General features: G+C 30.5%; 1 protein-coding gene across 2 annotated transcripts in view; it reads right to left on the bottom strand.

Moving 5' to 3' along the window:
* Window positions 1-17,385, bottom strand: part of LOC145291147 (S-formylglutathione hydrolase-like) — an 86,399-nt gene that overhangs the window by 13,134 nt on the left and 55,880 nt on the right. For both annotated transcript variants that reach the window (XM_080136669.1, XM_080136668.1), the window contains exons 3-6: window positions 14,191-14,279; window positions 7,066-7,164; window positions 2,172-2,296; window positions 495-559 (exon numbers count right to left, since the gene is read on the bottom strand). In XM_080136669.1, coding sequence (XP_079992795.1) covers window positions 495-559; window positions 2,172-2,296; window positions 7,066-7,164; window positions 14,191-14,279 — 378 coding nt within the window. The remainder of the gene's footprint in view (window positions 1-494; window positions 560-2,171; window positions 2,297-7,065; window positions 7,165-14,190; window positions 14,280-17,385) is intronic.

Below are 17,385 nucleotides of genomic sequence, written 5' to 3'. Positions count from 1 at the left end.
TGAGATTTTATTTATGGCAATCACTAGTACTCCTCCCCCCTTAAAAAATATTAGAAAATTAAAGAATTAAATTATAAATGAGAACAAAAATAAATGGAGATTTCAATCTTTATCTCCCAAGGTAGTTTTGTGATAAAGGAATGTAAATCTCGTATTCACAATCCAATGCAATTTCAAAACAATGTATTTCCATTTTATTTTCAATATTGAAAAAATTATTTAATGGTAGTTTTATTAATACTTGAAAAATAATTTAATAGTATTTATTTTGATTTGATCTTTAATATTTCGACACTAATTTTTAATTGACATAAGAATACAATTTTCAAGGTAATAATAGAAATAATGCCTTTTCAAGGCAAAATTAAAAATTCAAAAACTTTTCAAGTCTGTATGAACTTTGGATTTAATTAATTTTTATACTAAAATTAAAATTGAGTTTTCAAAAATTAAAATTTTTTTTAAAAAACCAAACAATTGTGCCATTATCTTACCTGTGACCAAAAATTGATCGTTTATTCGGAATTGCAGGGAAGTTCGCTTCAATAAGAGCAGGTAGCTACAGAAAAAAACAAAATTAAAAAAAAAAAAAGCATATTATTCGAAAGAATATCTGCTTTTATACAGTACAATCTTTTGAAACAAAAATGGAACGTGACAATTCTAAAGTTAGAGGAACTTCAGATTGAAAATACTCTGTCACTTACATTCTAACTGATATTCTGAACATTGCATTCATCTTCAAAAGATCTAGCTAATTTGCATATTCTTTTAAACATTCATTTTAATTAATTCTCTACTAGGGTTTTCGGTTTTCTTAGATGATCATCTTTAGTTAACTATTACGTGTAATTATATTCATGCAGATATTCTACATGATTTATACTTGTGTAATATTTGTGTAAAAAGTTTATAGTAAACACAAAACTCTTTCCATATACATTTATGTATATGTATATATATTTATGTATATGTATATATATTTATGTATATGTATATATATTTATGTATGCGTATATATTTTCATTTAAAAATTTTGCCTCCCAAACTGCTCCTAGAGTTTTTAGTTTACAGACAAACTTTTTAGATATTTGATTTAATATTTAGATATAATGAAAGCAAAACGTTATATTTGGGTTTTAGCCCAGGAAAACCAGTACAAAATGTGAAAATTAAAATATAATTAAATTTGCCAGACAAAGGTCGAACGCCAGCATTACGAATATGCATGCATAACGTAATAGCTTTTGGTTCATGTTTTAATTTTTAGCCTTACAGCAAACATGTCTTCATAGTTCAGTCATTAACAACAGAGGCAAAAATAAATTGCAAGTTAAATGTTTTGGTTTCGATTCTCGGTGGTGGTGCACAAGTCATTTTTTTGTTTACCTATTTAAATCATTACTATATATATATATATATATATATATATATATATATATATATAGGGTACAATATAATAATAAATACAAAATCTGCATTAATCAAAATATCATATTTAAGTATATTTTACGATCGGATAATACCGGGCAACTTGCTAGTGATAAACCAAAAAACTTAATTGACAACAGGAAAAGTCGTTTTCATTTACATACAAAACAATATGTTGACAATCATATTTCCTGATCCACTTATATTTAGTCAACCAAATGAAATTAAATGTTATTTTCCCCATCGTAGATTTGTCTACGTTGTGTTTGTTTTACTTTTAAATTTGGAATTTCCGGTATTGTGTTTACAAGAATTATGTCCCTTTATACTGAAACTACCGAATACTAATGTATGGAAACTTGATAAAGTGACATAACTCTTGTATACACAATAATACAACATATTTCAATTTTATTTTCAATATTTAAACAAAAATTTAATGGTATTTTTATTAATACTTAAAAAATAATTTATTAGTATTTATTTCGATTTTATTTTAAATATTGCAACACAAATTTTTAATGGCATAAAGAATACGATTTTCAAGACATTTCAAGGATTTTTCAAGGTAATAATTAAAATAGTTTCAAGGCAAAAATCAAAATTTCAAGCTTGTGCGGACCCTGGAGAGGGGGTTGGAAAGGAAAAAAACAATTAATTTCTAGTTAACCATAAACTGAAGATAAAGAAATGACCTTAAAACTTATTAAAATTATAAAAATTACTAAAACTGTTCTCACCTCATCGACAATGTACGAGTACATCCTATAATTTGTCTTCCATTTTGGTTCCGTAGCATTCAGGTAAAAGCCGGCACCAGAACCGAAATCATAAGCATCATTTTCACCTTCAATATTGCAACCACCTTGAAAACAGGAAGAAAAAGGAAAGATATCAACAACATAGACAAAATAAATGTGTTCAATACAGACAGAGAAACTACTTAATGGATTGCAACAAAACTTTGATCCAAAATGATAGCTGATGATCCTAGGAGTGTCAAACGTCATGTGAAGTTAATCAACGTGAAGTTTGAAAATCATTAAAAGTGAAAATAAGGGCAAAGAAATCATTTTGAACAGATTTTTTGGTTATGGCAAATATAATGTCGTTAAGTAATTTTTTGTTATGGCAAATATAATGTCGTTAAGTAATTTTTTGTTATGGCAAATATAATGTTAAGTAATTTTTTGTTATGGCAAATATAATGTTAAGTAATTTTTTGTTATGGCAAATATAATGTCGTTAAGTAATTTTTTGTTATGGCAAATATAATGTCGTTAAGTAATTTTGTTGTTATGGCAAATATAATGTTAAGTAATTTTTTGTTATGGCAAATATAATGTTAAGTAATTTTGTTGTTATGGCAAATATAATGTTAAGTAATTTTTTTGTTATGGCAAATATAATGTCGTTAAGTAATTTTTTTGTTATGGCAAATATAATGTTAAGTAATTTTGTTGTTATGGCAAATATAATGTTAAGTAATTTTGTTGTTATGGCAAATATAATGTTAAGTAATTTTGTTGTTATGGCAAATATAATGTTAAGTAATTTTTTGTTATGGCAAATATAATGTTAAGTAATTTTTTGTTATGGCAAATATAATGTCGTTAAGTAATTTTGTTGTTATGGCAAATATAATGTCGTTAAGTAATTTTGTTTTTATGGCAAATATAATGTTAAGTAATTTTGTTGTTATGGCAAATATAATGTCGTTAAGTAATTTTGTTGTTATGGCAAATATAATGTTAAGTAATTTTGTTGTTATGGCAAATATAATGTTAAGTAATTTTGTTGTTATGGCAAATATAATGTCGTTAAGTAATTTTGTTGTTATGGCAAATATAATGTTAAGTAATTTTTTGTTATGGCAAATATAATGTTAAGTAATTTTGTTGTTATGGCAAATATAATGTTAAGTAATTTTTTTGTTATGGCAAATATAATGTCGTTAAGTAATTTTTTTGTTATGGCAAATATAATGTTAAGTAATTTTGTTGTTATGGCAAATATAATGTTAAGTAATTTTGTTGTTATGGCAAATATAATGTCGTTAAGTAATTTTTTGTTATGGCAAATATAATGTTAAGTAATTTTGTTGTTATGGCAAATATAATGTTAAGTAATTTTGTTGTTATGGCAAATATAATGTTAAGTAATTTTGTTGTTATGGAAAATATAATGTCGTTAAGTAATTTTTTTGTTTTGGCAAATATAATGTCGTTAAGTAATTTTTTTGTTATGGCAAATATAATGTCGTTAAGTAATTTTTTGTTATGGCAAATATAATGTCGTTAAGTAATTTTTTGTTATGGCAAATATAATGTCGTTAAGTAATTTTTTTGTTATGGCAAATATAATGTCGTTAAGTGATTTTTTGTTATGGCAAATATAATGTTGTTAAGTAATTTTGTTGTTATGGCAAATATAATGTCGTTAAGTAATTTTTTGTTATGGCAAATATAATGTTGTTAAGTAATTTTGTTGTTATGGCAAATATAATGTCGTTAAGTATTTTTTTGTTATGGCAAATATAATGTCGTTAAGTAATTCTCTACCACCAATAGCAATGATTAAAGACTCATTATCTGAAAGTATTTCTTTTAAACTCCTCGGTCTAACGTTCACAGGAGTTGGAAAAATTACATTGAGAGCATTGCCAGGACTGCTGCGAAGAAGGTAGGCTCTCTCTACCATGCTAGAAAGCTACTAACGCCCAAAAGTATCCTGTACTTCTATAAGACCACTATTAGCCCACGTATGGAATATTGTTATCATATTTGGGCTGGTGCATCTGCTACTAGTCTCTCGCTCCTAGACAAGGTTCAAAAGAGAGTCGCCAACTGTCATCTAGGCTTCAGCCTCTGTCCCATCGATGAAATCTTGCATTCCTCTTCCTGTTCTACAAGTATTTTAATGGTGAATGCTCTGACGAACTGCAAGCACTAGTACCCCCCCCTCGACGTAAATACCCCCGACAAACAGCTAAATCCCACCCCTTCACAGTAGATATCCCTAGATGTAAGAGCCTTCTACTCTAGTGGTTTCTTCCCCAGAACCGCTAGACTTTGGAATTCTATTCTGGCTCCCTGCTTCCCCAACTGTACTGACATGCAGAAGTTCAAGTGTAACGTGAACCGACATCTTGCTTCCCAACTCCCTACATCAAAGTAGCAATGTGCCTTGTTTGGGGTGAAAAAAAAAAAAAAAAAAAATTTTTTAAAAAGTAATCTCAAACCGAAACTGTAACATCTTTTGTATATAAAGCCTTTGTAGATTAGTTGGTTTTTATGGCCGTATATTTTGTCGCCGTGAACCTAGATGTAGTGATTGTTTGGTTTATTTTATGGTATATCAACTCTATATGGGTTATTTTATGCTGAATCCAGTAATTTGTTAAACGTTTTTATGACTCAAGTTCTTTATATATCTTCTAATATGTATTCATGTTTGATTTACATTTGAGTAGAGAAAATGGAGAAAAAGAAATAAAGGAAACTGCAGAACAGGATTGAAGTTTGCAAAGAGAAAAAAAAAATAATAATTTCAATGTTTGGTGTTTTTTTTGGTCAGGATGTCAGCATCTTCAGACAGCCTAAACTGTTAGTATCAGAAGTGGAAAACTGAAGAGCATGTGGGATCCCTCTCCAGACGTGAAAATTTACTTTCACCATGACTAACGTTTGTGCAAAACTTTTAAAAATCCAAGATAAGGTTATTGAGAAAAGTGCAACAAACAAACCAAAGCGAATTATTAGGTTCAATCCCTCCTTTGTGGTGCGACGAAAAATCAAGTAAGTAGTGGTAATTCAGGGGTGACACCATATTCTTGAAATTGGGGTCTCATTAGATCATTAGACAGTTTTGTGTCATATCTAGAACGGATGGCGGGTCATTACTGAGTTATTGATACGATTGGGAATCAGGGTAAGTAAAACAGGGTAATAGGGTTGGAAAAGAATGATTTCGAGGTTGTAGGGTAGGATACAAGTCAGCTTAATGTTATGCTCAGAACAATATTATTTAGAAATATGGGCCTCAAAATAAAATATATTGGTTCTTGTTCATATTATATTAAAAAAACAAAACTGAAGAAAATTCATATGCTAAAAATCATGTAAATTGATCAAGTAGTTTTATTTTAGATAAGCAAATTAAATTTTATGAGTAGCTGAGGAGCAACGGTCTCATCTGCCATTTTAAAACTAATCTCAATAAACAAAGAGAGATAACTCCACAATAATTCAAACTGGTGAGATTTTGTTATAATGCCTATGAATTCCCATGAATTACTTATAAATAATGTTATTTATAAAAAACAAGACTATGTGATCAATTCACTTGATTTTCGGGATATATTTTTTTTCATCATGAGTATAGACAAGGGTCTTCAATAAGTTTCCAGACTTTTTTTTTTATACAGGCATTTAAAATTGTCATAAACTCTTGGAAATTTAGTATGTTATTGCTATACATCGTATGAGATGACTAACCAATTTTTATGATTTCAGGTTAAAATGAACAGCTACAACAGGAAGTGGAATACACCCTACTAAAGTCTGATTGTAACTGTTGGTGAATTTCAAAAATGCAATTTGGACGTGAGGACACTTTAGAAGAACGATAGGCAATAAAATTGTTTTAAATTTGTAAAAAAATGCCACAGAAACATATGGAATGCTTCAGATTGTCTTTGGATCATCTTGCATGAATTGAGCATTAGTTTTTGAGTAGCATAAGAGATTCAAGAGAGTCTGAGGGATGATGAGGTGTGGGAGAATCAAGGCAGTTAGAACACCAAAGTTGATTAGCCAAATAATGAATGTCATAGATAAGAACCGTCGTACTTCTATAGAGACAATACGTGCACAGTTTGATGTCAGTGTGGGAACTGTACACACAATTATTTGCTAGAAACTTATGAAATAGAAGATTTGCGCAAAGTTTGCCTCATTCCTTGTCACAGACTATTTGACCAGATGTAAGCATGACAAACAAAATAACACAGGTGCTATCATATATCGTATCAATATGTAGATTGGGTTTGTTTTACAATCCACAAAGATTTAAAAAAATGATAAAAAAATTTAGAGAAATGTTATCAAACGCAAGATAGATTACTCTTCTACCTATTTGGAAAACATTTTAGTGGTTTTGCTCCTTTAAAATGTATAATCGGTTCGAAAAACAGTGTCTTAAGTTATTTGAGAGCAAGAAAAATGGCCGCAAATCGGCTCCTAAAAGTCAAAGTTTTGAAAATGAGTTCAACTAAAAAATAGAAACCCACCCAATATATTTTACCATGACATATATTGGGTGAGTTTCTAACAGTATTTTGTATAATTTTTTTTGGTTTTTAACTCATTTTCGAAACTTTGAATTTTAGGAGCTGATTTGCAGCCATTTTTTTTGTTCTTGCGTAACTTGAGACACTTTGTTTTTCGAACTAATTAAATGTTTTAAAGTGAGCAAAACCACTAAAATATTTTCCAGATAGGTAGAAGAGTAACTTATCTTAGATAACATTTATTTATCATGTATTTGAAATATTTGACAACATTTTGGAATCTTTGTAAAACAAGCCGAAGGAATTTTTAAAGTGAATACAATAAAAATGGGAAAGTAACTCACGAGGACTGGTATCAGGTGCAACCACAATGATTTTATGTTCAGCTGCATATTTCTGACAGCCTGCCTTTGTAATAAAATTTTGCTCTGTGCACGTCAAACCTTAAAAAAAAAAAAAAAAAGATAAAAAAATATATATATTTAGAAGTCGAGCAAAGAAAATACAGATTTCTTTTACGAGCTGTACCTACCAAATGCTGCCCTGAAGTTTTTGTTTTTTTTTACTTTTCATTTTGCTGTTAGAATTTTTATTACTTTTAAGTCATTTAAAAATGTCTCCATTTTAACATTCTTCCTAGTCAGAATAAGTATTTCTTGGAAAGAAACTAAATCAAAATACAATTTTTTTCTTTTTAAAAATGTGATTAACATTAAAAGAAAAAATAGCTAGTTAGAATCAAATATTAATTAATCAGATTCCAAACTATCGATGAAGAAAATTGACTAACAGATTGATTTTTATAAAGAATATCGCTCTCTCTCTCTCTCTCTCTCTATATATATATATATATATATATACACACACTTTTTTATTTGTGTTACATAAACATTAATATGATCCTACAATTCATGAGCATGTTTCAATCAGGCAATTACAAATATCTGACACGTCTTCAGGCAATATTGCTTATACAAAAGTTAAGTCTCCAACAAAGTCTTTCAATTTTTGCTTTTGAATATTTCTGAACAGATATAGCATGCACACATAAACACAACTTGTTCATGCAATTAATCTTTTGGACTGAACATATTGTAAAGCTGTATTCTTAAAATTTTTTTGAATAAATCCAATCTCAAGAGTTTCTGAAGAAGTAGCCATTATAAGAACTTGAATTCTAATCCTTCCCATGTATGTGTGGAGCGAATTTGAAGCCAAATTCTAAAAAAGAATTTTTGAAGGCCAATTTGCTTTTAAAAATAGCTAAATTTGTGAAAAAAAGATGAAAATAAAATACAAAGGGGGTACCGCTTCCATAGATGCACTATATATATATATATAATTTTTTATTATTTTTAAAGCCAAAGACAATGCGGAGAAAGACCGGAATTATGAAAGTAAAGAAAGAAAAACAAACATAGGCGGGTATTTTCTTTCTTTACTTTCATAATTCCGGTCTTTCTCCGCATTGTCTTTGGCTTTTAAAAAAAAAAAAAAAAACTTCTATATATTTCTTTACCAACAATGCTTCAAGCAAACTACTACCTACTCATATATATATATATATATTAGTAAAAAAATTAATAATTGTGAATTATCAGTCAGTTTCAAAAGGAAAAACAAACAAACTCAAATAAGATATTTTTTTCCTTTTGAAACTGATTCATAATTCACAATAATTAATTTTTTTATTCAATATATAGCTCTAGTATACTGTACATATTGAGCTTATTATATATCTGCATATTATACATTTATTATTACATTAAAATAAACTGCTCTTTAGACTCCAGATCTAATTCCCTCTATAAAATATTAAAAATATCTAAGGTAATACCCTAAACTAATGAACTAATCATTATGAATTTTGGAATATATATTCTCGGCAACCCAGTAAGTTTTTGAGAGTGTGTGCACGTTTGGGTGGGCAAAAAAAAAAAAAAAAAGTAAAAAACAAAAAATTTAATACAGAAAAGAATGCTCTTCACAGTTTGAGTCATTAAATAACTTTACAAGTTGATTTTTTATTTTTAATAATTATTTATCAACTTGTAAGAGAATGATACAAATTAAATCCCATCAGTGATTCAAGTTAAAGCATCGAAATTTGTGTTTTTTCCTGGACATTTTTTCTTTAATAAATCTTTAAAAAGTACATCAAAATATGGACGTCGTCATTTCGAGGGAATTATCCTCACAAAAACTTGATTCTTTTTATGTAAAATTATGTCCTCTTTCAGATTTAAGCTTTAGAACACAATTGAAGCACAATACTTTACTTTTGTGTTTAAACTTTTCAGCCGCTATAGATAAAAAATAAGTTCATAAAATCAACAATAGGTTCTCAACAATGCAATATGAATTAATTTCAGTTTTAAAAACTGGCACATTGTATCATACAGATTGTGAGTCTATTCATATTCATTAACTTAATTAATAAGATCTTTTATGACATCATACATTAAACTAGATCATAGATGACCCGTGACCCAAAGAATCACTGGTCTTCGAATATGGAACAGGAAACTCATTTGAATTTTTTCAAAATAAAAATCAGATCAAATTCTTTTAAACATGGAAAGTTAGCACAAATGTTTTTAAGAATAAACTTTTGTCCATTCATTAAATAATTTAAAAGAAATGAAATTTTACTTTTTATTACATTAAATTTATCATTGCATTATTTTTATTACATTAAATTTATTATTACATTATTCGAGAACCATTTACACACTAGAGCAAAGTGTTTTCTAGTTTTCAGAAGACTTAATATTTATTGAAAAGGAAAAAAGATGGAAAAGATGAAGAGATGTTACTTATTTCTACTACAGTTTGTTTATATTTAGTATTTCAGTTCATCACTTTCGACTTTGCAAATTTTTTTTTTAGAATTTAAAGGAATATAACATTTTAAAGAAAGTTATGTTTCATTAAAAGTTCGAACATGAAACATATATATATATATATGGAAACACAATTTAAGAAAATAATCATTTGTTTATTAATTGAATAATTTAAAAAAAAAATGAAATTCTACTTAAAATGAATAAGTATAAGTTACGTTTGAAAGCCAAATCACAATGATTATGAAGTATTATGAAGGATAAACAATATTTGTTTAAAATATATTTCGAAGTAAGACTTCATCTTTAGAATTTTGTACATTTTCTTTCATTTGTTTTTCTTTCTTGTCATGGTGTTGAGTTGAAGAAGAAAGTCAGTTCTCTTCCTGCATTTCAAAACAAATGCCGCTGAAGAACAACATGCAAACTTTCTTTTAATAATTGACTTACGGGCATCTAGCTAGTTGTTAATATTTATTGTTATATCCTTACTTTAAATAAGACTACAGCAAGAAACACAGGGTTATGGTTGAAAGACAAAGGAGTTTATTTACAATGAAATACATGCGACATAAGAGTTACTTGACATCTTTGCTTATTCTCTTCCTGTCTTTTTTCTTTCTGCCTCAGTCACGTAAGAGGGTCAATATATCTATAGTTCATTTCATCTATGAAGGGATGTTAGGTTATTCCATTACATCATCTTCCTCCCATAGAATTTTGCTTCTATAATTTTTTCCTTTTTAGACTTTGTCCAAAAAATTCGGTCCTTTTCCTTTTCCTTTCACTTCTCCTCACCATTTGTGTTTGCCGATTTTTTTTTACTTTTGGAGAGTAACTGGATTTCTGAGTTACTGGTACTTCCTTGTTTGGAGGTTGTATATGGAAAGTGTCATATAGAACTTACATTGGTAACCTCTTAGTTTCTGACTGTTTCTATGTATTAGGGTCTCAGTTGGTTAATATGTTTTTTGTAGAAAAAAGTCTGCCCATTTATAATGTAAACCATTCTCCCAATTCTTCTTGAGATTATGCCTTCTTCCCAAAAACTCTTCCCTGCCCGATAATTTTTGAAGAAAACTTTATCCCCGTCATTGTAAGTCTTGTACCTTACATTATCCTCGACAAACCATCTGCATGTGCAATTTTACTAGATGCTATGTGTTTCATATTGAAATCGTAATTGAGTAAAATAATACCCCATCTCTGTAATCTATTTGCTATATAAGTAGGAATCCCTTTTTTCAAACTAAAAATCGATAGTAATGGTTTATGGTCCATTTCCAAGACGAAAGATCGTCCTAAAATGAATCTATGAAACTTTCTCACGGCATACACAATCGCCAGACCCTCTTTTTCGATCTGACTGTACTTTCTTTCAGCGGGTAATAAAACCCTCAAGGCATGAGAAATTGGTTTAGTAGATCTATCTTCCATTCTATGTAGAAGCACCGCTTCTAAACCGTATTCGCTCGCATCTGCCATACAATTAAATCATTTTTCGGATCGTAATGTGCTAACGCTAGATCCGATAACAAACATCTTTTAATTTTTTGGAATACTTCCTCACATTCTTTTGTCCAGAGCCATTTTTTATTCTTCTTCAATAATTCATTTAATGGTGCTCTTAGTTCGTGCATATTTGGGATATAAGAATTATAGTAGTTTGCTAGACCCAAGAATGACTGGAACTTCACTACATTGTCTGGTCTAAGCATGTCTCTTATTGCTTCTGTCCTATTTGGGTTAGGTCTTCTACCTTTCCAGTCAATTATTTGTCCCAAATATTCAATCTTGTCCATACCAAAATTACATTTTTCGAGAGCCACTTTAAATCCGTAGTCTTCTATTTTCTTGAATACCTTCCGAATATGATTTTTATGTTCTTCAACATTTTTGCTTCTTATCAAAATGGCGTCTAAATTGCAAAATCCAAACCTGCGAGCATGGCATCCATAATTTGTTGGAATAAATTTGGTGCTACTTTCAACCCAAACGCCAATCGTTTTAGGGAAAATAATCCTTTATGAGTATTCATTGTCAGGTATTTAGAACAATCTTTGTGGATTTTGACCTGCAAATATGCTTCTGATAAGTCAATTTTTGTGAAAATTTTTCCTCCATTTAACTTGGAAAATATTTTCTCAGGTGTAAGGAGTGGATAGTTATGATCCTTTAAGGAATCATTCAGTCCCGTCGAAAAATCTCCATATACCCTGATTTTTTTCTTTTTCACATAAATTGTGGGTGATACCAATTCAGAGTAGTCCACCTTTTTTTATTACTCTGATTTCTTTGAGTCTATTTAATTCTTTCTCGGTTGTTTTTAATGCCAAATACGGAACCTTCCTTTTGGGTTTAAACACCAGTTTAGCTTTCAGTTCAAATTTAACTTCCGTTTTAGTGCAGCAACCAAGACCTTCAGAAAATACATTTTTAAAATCCTTCTTCAAATCCCCAACAAATCTTCCTGGCAGTTTGGGACTTTCAGATCCTGTCACATTTACTCTTTTGCAAAATGAGTTTATTGGTTTCTCCCATAAATTGAAAAGTATCATCAAATCTATACCGAATAGATTAGAATTTTTTCCCGGTATCACATACATTTTAGTTTTTACAGTATTTTCATTCAGGGTCACATTAGTATAAAATTCACCTTTAAATTTTAATCGATTTCCAGACGTTACTCTGGCAATTTTCTTTGTGTTTTGCAGCTTTGGTGAACCAATTTTCTTCCATGTTGTTTCATCAATTAAGGATATGTCACTTCCAGTATCCAAAAGACAGTTTACTTTCCGGCCATTGATTCTAACTTCAATATATTTCCTTTTTTTACCATACATGGATTCTTTTTTTAGAATCAATGGCCTTTATTTCAGGCTTACAGTATTTCTTTTTTTGCATATTGTAACTTGTGTCCTGTACGCCTGCACTTATAGCATATTTTGCTTTTGAAGTAGCAGACTTTTGTGAAGTGATTCTTTCCTCCACACGTCTTACAGTATTTTTTTAGATAGTGGTCACCTTGCTTTACCCTTTGTATTTTGTCAACATTTTTCTCTTCGATACTAGTATTATCCTGTTTTAAATTTAACAGTTTCTGGCATTCCTCAGTAACTTTCTGTAAGGTTATTTCTATGTCTTGGTTCATAATGGATAATATCCTAGAACGAATCACTTTATCCTTCGAGGATGTTAACTCTTGCACAAATATCAAGCATTTAAACATGTCCTCTCTTAGGTCTTTCAACTTACATAACTCGCATTGGGCATTTACTCTCCCAGCATAGGCGATAAAGTTTCCATCATCTTGTTTCACAATATTTAAACACCTATAACGAGTTAAAATAAGCTATCCTGCTCCCTAAAAATGTTCGATAAAATTTCTATAGTCTCTTTAAAAGAAATATCTTCGGGTTTTCTTGAGAGTATAAAATTGGTATACTTGGTACTTTCATGGGAACCCAGTTTTTGCAACAGTAAAATAATTTTTTCTTCATCCGACTAGGCCTGACATCGTTTGGAAAAAATATTTTCGTATCCACGATAATATGCTGAAAACGTTAAGCCATTAGTTGGTTCATATAAAAATTCTGTCAGCGAATTTGCAATTCCTTCCGGAGTGAACCGACAATCCTTTTTTTCTTCTTGTTTCATTAATATTGTTTTTAATACTTCATTTTGTTTTAACTGTTCTTTTTGTAAAAATTCCATCTGGCTTTATTGGGCCGCCAGTACTAATTGTATCATTTTTGTAAACTTGGCTAATTGTTCCATGTTGAAGAATTTTTTTTCTTTTTTTTTAAACACAGTAATAAAACAAAAGGTTAACAGTACCTGCACAAAGCATCAAATAAATTCACTGAATAGTTTGTTTTTTGGGGGGTTTTTAAACCACAAAAAAAATAAATAAAATAAAATAAAAAATATTCTTTTGTAGACAAGGTTTTTGGAGGGGGTTACATACACAAAATTGACACCGAACCAACAGCATACAAGCGTTCCTTTCCGCCATATTTTTTTTTCTTATGAAACAAAAGAAATTTGAAATTGACACCTTCTTACATTCCGAGAAAAATTGTTCTTTTCAATGCTTTGTGAAATGTCAATTTCTCTTTTATTTTTTTTTCAGTAGGACCGTAATAGACTGAATTAAAAAAAAAAAATAACTTACTTTTTGTGTGTGTCTTAGCTTTTTTTTTCAGTAGTTAAATTTTTCCGTGCAGTATTTTTTCTTCGTTTTCCAATATCTTTTTGGCTTAAAGTTTCCTTTTTGTGAATTCGAATCCTGTCGCCATTTGTTATATCCTTACTTTAATACAGCAAGAAACACGAGGTTATGGATGAAAGACAAAGGGGTTTATTTACAAGGGAATACATGTGACATAAGAGTTACTTGACATCTTTTCTTATGCTCTTCCTGAGTTTTTTCCTTCTGCCTCAGTCACATGAGAGGGTCAATATACCTCTAGTTCATTTCATCCATGAAGGGATGTTAGGTTATTCCATTACATCATTTATTAAAAAAAAAAAAAAAAAAAAAGGGAAAGCAAGAGGGGGGGGGTAGAAATGTTACAATCCTTTCAATACAAAAAAAATGCAAAAAATCTAAACAAGAAAAATTACCTGAAAGCCAATATAGAACAGGGAATTTCGTCTGGTCTGCGTTTGGAGGCAGGAAGATTCCAAATTTCATCTCACATTTAACTTCGGAGCTTTAATATGAAACAAAAAAAAAAAGAAAAGATTTAAGAAAAGAATTAAATATCTTTTAAAAACTAAAAGATGTTGCATAAAAACTTATGATCAACTCAAAAATACATTATTTGATATTGCTCTCAACTGATGACCTTCCATGTGATCAATTCAGAGCAACCATTTTCTCTTTGGCATTATCTTTTGATTTAAAATTTATGAAAGATATTAATTTATTTCTTGAAAACCATCAACTGGCCTGGTTGATAATTGGTTGGTTTCATCATAAATTTCTTAAACGTTTCAAGTAATTAATCTTTTATTTAAGCCATCCGAACGACCAAAGCTCATATTTGGATGTCCACTGCTTTTTTTTTTTTTTTTTTACTCACGTTCACCCCGAACAAGACATATCACAATTTAGACACAAGGGGATACTATTTGGGACCAAGCCTAGGAAAGATTAACAAATGCTGGTTTACATTACATCTAAACTTCTGTATAACAGTACAACTGAGAAGCAGGTAGCAAGAAGGGAATTCCAAAGTCTAGCTGTTCGATGGAAGAAACTATTAGAGCAGAAAGCTTTCTGGCATTTAGAGACCTCAACAGTGAAGGGGTGTGATTTTGTTGCTAAGTGGGTTTGCCGAGGACCTGTACATCAAGGGGGCACAAGTGTAGTGAGTTCATCAGAGCACATTTCATTAAGATATTTGTAAAACAGGCACAGGGATGCAACATTGCAACGATGGGACAGGGGTTTGAGCTTAGTTGACAAAGTGTAGATAGGAACTCTTTTTTGGACTCTATCCAAGAGCGAGAGACAAGTGGTAGATGTACCAGCCGAGATGTGGCAACAATACTCCATGCATAGGCGAATGATAGCTCACGTGCGAGTAGTCTTCTAGCTCGATAGAGAGAAACTACTTCTTTGAAGCAGCCTTCGCAATGTCCTTGATTCAGCTTGTTTGAGCTCCAATCCATGCCTCCCCCACACCAAACTTTAACAAAAAACACTTGTCTAGCTACAATCACTACCAAAAAATTTCCCTACTGTACCTAAATCTAAACACAGATTCCATGAAGGATTCCATGATCAAATCTTTTTTTTTATTTAAGGAAATCAAATTTTATGACTTTTATGAATTTTATGACTTGATCGATACAAGAGAAACCGGTCACAATATTTGATTGAATACAAATTTTATCCCTGGTTACCTCCCAGTTAACAACCTCTCTAGAATCCAGGGCTAATCAATGCCTTCTAAAAATAATTGCTAAAAATTGTAAAATTTGATAAGCAAAAAATTACTTCATGATTTTTGGAATATAACATCTTCCTGTCATGACAAGTACACCATAAATGTTTTTCTTGATTTTTGTTTTCCTAAGTGCAAGTTTAAATAAGCACAGAATATAATCAGCAATTAAGCATTTTCTAAACAATTAATCAGATACCAGAATTGATTTATGAAATACTGGTTGCATCATTCTACTGCTCCAGTAGGTATCTCACTGCTGATGCAATCCTTTATCTATATAAGAGCTAAGTACGTCCTAGGATGGAATACTGTTGCCACATCTGGGCAGGAGCTGCCTGGCACACCTTATCTTGACTTGATAGAGTTTAAAACCGACTTTGAAATCTAGTGGGTGATGCTCTTTTCCCTGCAACCTCTTTCCCACAAAAGAGATTTGCAAACCATCTTTCCTCTATTGTTATTTTCATGGAAAGTGCTCATCTAAGCTCCAATCTATGGTCCTCTGTTCTTGCCAAACTTTAAAAACAATACTCGACTAGCTATAAGCACTATCAACAATTTCCCCTCCTCTCTATCTGTGCCCAAATCTAAGCACAGATTCCATGAACAAAGTTTCTTTCCAAGAACTACCCGCCTGTGAGACACTGTTCCACTGGCCTGCTTCTTAGTCGATTACAATATGGTAGGTTCAAGTTCAATGTAAACAAGTTCTTGTTGAACCATCCCCTTCAGTAATCCAAATTGTACCGAATCTACACCATTAATGATTACTAAACTACCACCTTACATTCATTAACACTTATCAAGGCTTGAAGGTCATTCGAGGATAAGTGGTGACTCCTTTATTAAAAAAATAAAAAATAAAAATACTGAATCTCTGAATTCTTCAATCGTAATATTTTATTTTGACATGAGAAAGGAGAAACACTGGATCAATATTATCATTTCTGTTTTTATTATTATTATTATGTTATCATTTCTTTTTTTATTATTATTATTATTATATCATCATTTCTGTTTTTTTACCTGGAATTTCTTTACAATTCAAAGATTCTGGCTGGATTGATGCTGCCAGTTTTTGCTTTGGATGATTACATTTAATATTCGAAATTGGTTTATTTTATTTTCTTTGTGATTTTTCTGTTACAAAAACTAACTAAATAGACTTCGTGGCTTAGTGGGGGATGCCCTTTTCTCTACCCTGCAACCTCTCTCCCACAGAAGAGACGTTGCGAGCCTATCCTTGTTTTATCGTTATTTCCATGGCAGGTGCTCGTCTGAACTCCAATCTTTCACGAAAAACACCCGTCTAGTTGAATCCACTGTGAAAAATTTCCCCCACTCTATATCTGTGCCTAAATCAAAACGCGGATTCTATGAACAAAGCTTCTTTCTTAGAACTGCACGCCTGTGGAACTCTGTTCCGTCTGCCTGCTTCCCACTGGACTACAACTTGGATGTCTTCAAGTCCAATGTTAACAAATTCCTAATGAACCGCTCCCTTAAGTAAACACTTCATCAAATCTCCACACTAACATAATGTACTTGCAATAACCCTTATCCCTGAGTGGCTTCCGGGCCTTGATAAGTGGTGATCACTGTGTAAAAAAAAAAAAAAAAAAAAAAAAAACTCTCTACGCAAGACGATGGTTTTGTAAAATAAAATGAGATTATTGCATAGTTCAAAATACATAATTTGAAAAAAAAATGTTGAGTGGGAAAAACAAATATAAACAATGTTAAGTAAAGAAAATAAAAAAAAATTTTTTACTGAAATATTCATTACTATATGGCAGCCTCGTGTTGCCCGGTCGTACAATACACTTAAACATGATATTTTAATTTTATGTATTATTATAGAATC

Source organism: Euprymna scolopes, chromosome 12 (genome assembly GCF_053919585.1).
Source record: "Euprymna scolopes isolate OS-2025 chromosome 12, ASM5391958v1, whole genome shotgun sequence".
In the NCBI taxonomy this organism is placed as follows: domain Eukaryota; kingdom Metazoa; phylum Mollusca; class Cephalopoda; order Sepiida; family Sepiolidae; genus Euprymna; species Euprymna scolopes.
This window is presented reverse-complemented; position numbering and strand designations above follow the sequence as displayed.